This window comes from Dryas octopetala, chromosome 7 (assembly GCF_963921425.1).
Source record: "Dryas octopetala chromosome 7, drDryOcto1.1, whole genome shotgun sequence".
Classification (NCBI taxonomy): Eukaryota; Viridiplantae; Streptophyta; class Magnoliopsida; order Rosales; family Rosaceae; genus Dryas; species Dryas octopetala.
In genome coordinates this window covers 8,444,386-8,449,757 of record NC_141372.1, presented here as the reverse complement: position 1 = coordinate 8,449,757, position 5,372 = coordinate 8,444,386, and the positions used below count along the sequence as shown (strand labels likewise).

At 33.7% G+C, this 5,372-nt stretch overlaps 1 protein-coding gene across 1 annotated transcript; it reads right to left on the bottom strand.

Moving 5' to 3' along the window:
• Positions 1–2,408: 2,408 nt before the first annotated feature.
• On the bottom strand, positions 2,409–4,582 carry LOC147279327 (peroxidase 3-like). Its single transcript, XM_086252022.1, has 4 exons — positions 4,361–4,582; positions 3,834–4,025; positions 3,286–3,451; positions 2,409–2,818 (listed from the first exon to the last, which is right to left on the bottom strand). The coding sequence occupies exons 1-4, from the start codon at positions 4,580–4,582 to the stop codon at positions 2,409–2,411; spliced, it is 990 nt and encodes a 329-aa protein (XP_086108148.1).
• Between the last annotated feature and the right edge of the window lie 790 nt (positions 4,583–5,372).

Here is a 5,372-nt window from a genome sequence, read left to right as displayed (position 1 = left end):
CGAAAGGGAGAAAGTAATTGGTGCTCTTAACTCGGAATCGGGTTGTCAAGATTGAACATATGGGTTCCCGGGTTGGATGCCATATTAGACCCGATTGGCTCAAATGGATAAGATGATGGATTTATTTTTGGATCATGGGTTTGCTCGACAAAGGCCCAAAATAGTAGGCTGAGTTGCTAATAAGCCCACTTGGCCACTTTTTTTTTTTTTGTCAAGAAAGTTGTATAAATTAAACAATAAGAATTTGACGTACATATATGAATTAGGATCTGCTATTGATATTTTTTGTGTTAATCTTGTGTTTATATTAAATGAGAGAAGTTTTGCTCACCTCCTTTAACTAGAGTGTATGCTCACCTCCTCTTTCAAATCATGATATCTGTTTAAAAAATTAACCTGAGTTAACATATTATTTATTTTATTATTATTATTTTTTTACACAAAACTCTCTCTCTCCCGACTCACCTCTCTCTCTCTCTCTCTCTCTCTCTCTCTCTCTCTCTCGACTCACCTCTCTCCTCTCACTTCTCTCGTCTATCTCACCTCTCTGCATTTATCTCTTTGTTGAAGCAATTATATGTATGTTTGATAGATGTCACTAAAGGGCATCTAGCATTATAGTTTTACAATATATGTATGTTTCAATGCTTTTACTGGTGGGTGGATTCTAAAGAATGTCCTTTCTCTGAGTGTGTTGTTGGATTAAGAAGGTTACATGATGAGCATCCTTTTCTAGGGTGTTTTTCATCAGCGTATTCATTTTTGGGTTATATTAACTAGGGTGTTTCTCATCAGCGTATTCATTTTTGGACCTCATCGGTGGGATTTGGGGGGTTTCGGTGGGAGGAGGTTGGGGGTGGGATTTTGGGGATATTGGGGATTGCTAGGGGTGGTGGTTGCTGGAGGCAGAGAGAGAAATGCAGAAAGGTGAGAGAGATGAGAGAAGTGAGAGGGGCTGGGTTTTGGGGGGTGGCGGCGGCAGGGGAGATCGAGAAAGATGAGAGAGGCGAAAGGAGAATGGTGAGTCGGGGAGAGAGAACACAGAGGAGAGAGAAATAGAGTTTTGTGTAAAAAAAATAAAAAATAATTAAATATATAATATTTTAACTTAGGCTAATTTTTTAAACAAATGTCATGATTTAAGATAGGAGGTGAGTATACACTCTAATTAAAAGAGGTGAGTAAAATTGCTCTCTATATTAAATAGGACGTCAATTTAGAGTTTAAGTGGTTTGGATTTAGAATTTATATTAAAGAAGTTTAAAACAACATAGTCTTAAATATAAATACAGGATCAACACTACAAATTAATATTAATAAAAAAATCTAAAGTTGTAGATGTATGCCCTTTAAATTGTGTTCAAGTACTCGATCACTCTACATCACACATATGAGGTTTAAAGATGAATTATAAATATATATATATACATGCTCCTTCTATTGAGATATGCATTAACTTATTTATGTTGAGGTATACCCTATTGGGGCCCACACGAGTCGTTTTGTGTCGATCCGTACCATTCAATTTTTACATCTCCATTGATAGATCATCTTTGCAAAAAATTAGCCAAATCAGAAATCATTTGCCTATCTAACTTTGATCAATAAATGAACGAACCAAATATTTTTGATGAAACCGTCCATTTGTTTGATCAAAGTTAGATAGGCAAATGATTTCCGATTTGGCTAATTTTTTGTAAGGATGATCTATTAATAAAGATGTAAAAAATGAACGATTCAGATTGGCACAAAACGACTCGTGTGAGCTCTAACAAGGTCATACCTCAACATAAATAAGTTGAGGTATACCTCAATAGAAGGAGCATGTACATATATATATGCCCCTTCCGTTGAGGTATATCTCATCTTAAACATGATGAGGTATGGCTTGTACGATCCACTCCGTATTGTAATTTAATGATCGAAGCCGTCTATTTTCTAAGTCTCTATATAAAGACATCTAATTATGATAGAATAAATAGACGAATATATAGATTCCATTAACACTTGAAAGGATGAGCTTTAATCAAATGATTAAATTAACGATTTTTGATTTATCTAATTTTTTACAAGAATGATCTTTGTATATAGACTTAAAAAATAGACGGTTTCGATCATCAAATTACAATATGGAGTGAGTCATACCTCATCATGTTTAAGTTGAGGTATACCTAAACGGAAGGAGGCTATACATGTATAAATGAATGGCGAAGCTCTTATATAGATCAAGGAGGCAAAAAGCGCCATTTTATTCATTTAAATTACATCAACCATGTGCATAAAGCACCATTGACATTTTGCATAGATTTTTCTATTTTTTGGTAAATAAACAACATCTTATATAGCTTACCACTGAATAACACGCAGCTATATATTATTACTATAAAAACCCCATTAGCCCCTTCCTATCAATTAGAATTCACAACCCAACACTGCTTCCTAATCTGCCCAGATGAACCAGTGAGAACCCCAATTGCTCCCATCCTCTTCATAGACTGTGCAAACTCTTTGAAGAAACGACTTGAACTAAGCAATTTTTGGGCAATATTGCGAGCACCTTTGTTTGTTAGAAGGGCAGCATCAGATTGGAAGAGACCCTTATTCTGGTTAAGGATCACATGATAGTGATTGTCAAAGTTTAGAGAACTTCCAGGGTCCATTTCTACTGTTGTGGTTCTGTCACTTGGGCCATTGCATTGAGTCTTCAACAAGGCAGCATATGTGGAGTTCAGAGATGGGTCTTGATCACCTTTTCCTGTGAAGTTGTAGAGCCTTTTGCTGAATAAATTGCAGTGCCCAACTCCAATGCTGTGTCCACCTACATTTTGTTCAATGTGATTGCATGTGTTACAATTTTTGTTTTTGCATATATATATATATATATATATATATATATATACTAGCTAGCAGTCTCTTAATTGGCACGTGCTCCAATAGTGTATTCATCTTGATATGTAATGTTTAATTCTATATATACTATCATGCATTAAAACACAAATATTAATTTCTTCTAATTAACGGTTTAAATTGACATTTTTGACAATATTAATTACATAACATGCCATTCCATTTAGTAACATATATAATATGTTAAAGTGTCAAGTAACGACTTCTAAATTAAGCACCTACGCGCAAATATATTTGATTGTGGATACTGAATATGAAGTTCAAATTTACAATTTAATAACATATATAATATGATTATATTGTCAGATTGAACAATATTAGCCATTTAAATATTGCAAATATTGTGCATATATATACATAATGCATATATGTAAGTACCTGATAGTACCACAAGATCTTGCACAGTGAGGCCTTTACTGGAGAAACTTTGTTTGAGCTGGGTGAAATTGAGGAGAGGTGATGGAAGGTTGAGCAAGGCCTCCCTTTCTAGTGACACAGTCCCATCTCTTCTACCAGTAAGCACCTCCCATAGAACCTTCTTATACTGAAAATATTATATGTCATGATCAGTTCTTCTGCAACATGTTTATATATATCAAGAAATACTCACCTATGAGACTTAAAATGAGGGATAAGTGAAAAACAATGCATTTAAATGCATGGTTAGATTCACTTTAATATTTATTAGTTTAAACAGTTGTATATGTTAAATCCAATCACTGAATATATTCACTTCAATATTTATTAGTTTAAACAGTTGTATGTGTTAAATCCAATCACTGAATATATACATTGTCCCTCACTTGTACTTCATTTTAAGTCTCTTAGGTATGTATATATATATACACGTATGATAAAATATATGATAGTAGTGCATTAATTTATGTTACATTAGTGGGTTTAATTTGCTTAATTAATTTACTTACTTGGAATGAGACAGAGTCCCTAGTTGCCAATGCAAGAATATCGGCACAAGAAACAACTCCTGGACAAGCCTTCTCCAGCAGTTCTTTTATATGATCAATAACATCAAAACCAGCCAAAGAAAGGTTTGGAATCGCACCCTTCTCTGCAGTGCTATTTGCTGTGGAGTTCAGCAAAACTGAGGCATCACATCCCTGCACACGAAAATCTCATTAATTAATGTTAGTTATGCACTAGTAGTACTGTATATTAACCCAAACCAAAACCCTTTTTATGCGCATTGTGCTTATGCATAGTTTAATTTGGATCTAATTACTTAATAAATGTTTTTAATACACATACATAAGTTATATATGACGTACACTATTAATCTGAAACACTAATCAGGTAAATTATTATTATAGATGATTCAATCTGACAATATATAACATGTAATTAAATATGTATATATGTACGTGATAATTAAGAAAACAAACATGTATGTAATAAGAAAAAAATACTTCCTACCATGAATAATTAGATGGCTTACCCTAACAAAGCAGTCATGAAAGTGCATCCTGAGCAACTTTGCTGGCAAGTTGGGATTGCTGGAGACATGGTTCAACGTGGCATTCTTCACAATCTGCTCTGCTAGAGGGCATGTTTGTTTGTAAAAATTTTTCCTCAAGCTACCTCCTCGACAATCCCCTACAATGCAAAAGACTATGCAGACGACCAATAAGATCAGAATGTTATTAGTAGTACTTTTCATTTTCAGAACCGCAGTAATTAATTTGAATCTTTATGATCAGCAAAGAAATTAAATGGGTATATACTTGGCTTCAAATGCAACAATGCAAATGTCACAAACCATGTTCTTCCTTATATAGTGTCCTGAAGGCATCACAATTAATCCATGCACTTTAGCTATAATATATATATTGATTTATCGAGTCTTAAACAATTCCATTAATATTGATCGATCAACTCCACCGTCATTAACCTCACTTGACTAAGAAAATCAAAGTAATGACATTTGTAAAACAACTTCTTGCAAGTCTACGGATTGCATGGACCAACTTCATTTGCATGATTAATGTTGTGTGAATGGGAATTGTTAATGGAATAATTAATTAACCATTTGATATTGATTTGTTCTGCATTATTGATTAGGGTGTAAGGTTAATTGACCTTATGCAAATTTAATTATATAATTAATTAAGATAATTCTAATGTGTGCTTGGTCAAGCATGCATTTGTTATCTTATAATTAGGCTGACTAGCTAATGTACAGTACTTCCGTCTTGAGGTATGCAATTTAATCAGTTAGATTTTATCAATAATTTAACCTCCACCAGCTAAGAGTGAATTGAATTTACAGACCACGTACTTCTTAAAATTAGTGTCTACTGTCTATATATAATTCTTTTTTGTTATTTAATTACTGTAGTGAATCCTCAGTGCTGGCTCCCTCCGCAGACCTGGCCTCCATTCTCTTTTTCCTTTCAATCTTTGGCCTAAATGGAACTGGCCATATATAAAGCTAGTTTATATAGAAAATA

Bases quoted from the DNA above. Each gene is read 5' to 3' on its own strand.
- LOC147279327 (XM_086252022.1), bottom strand. From the start codon at position 4,582: ATGAAAAGTACTACTAATAACATTCTGATCTTATTGGTCGTCTGCATA. The intron at 3,452-3,833 runs GTAAGTAAATTA...TAATATTTTCAG, and splicing joins GGGACTCTGTCTCATTCCAA to TATAAGAAGGTTCTATGGGA. The intron at 2,819-3,285 runs GTACTTACATAT...AACAAAATGTAG, and splicing joins AGATCTTGTGGTACTATCAG to GTGGACACAGCATTGGAGTT.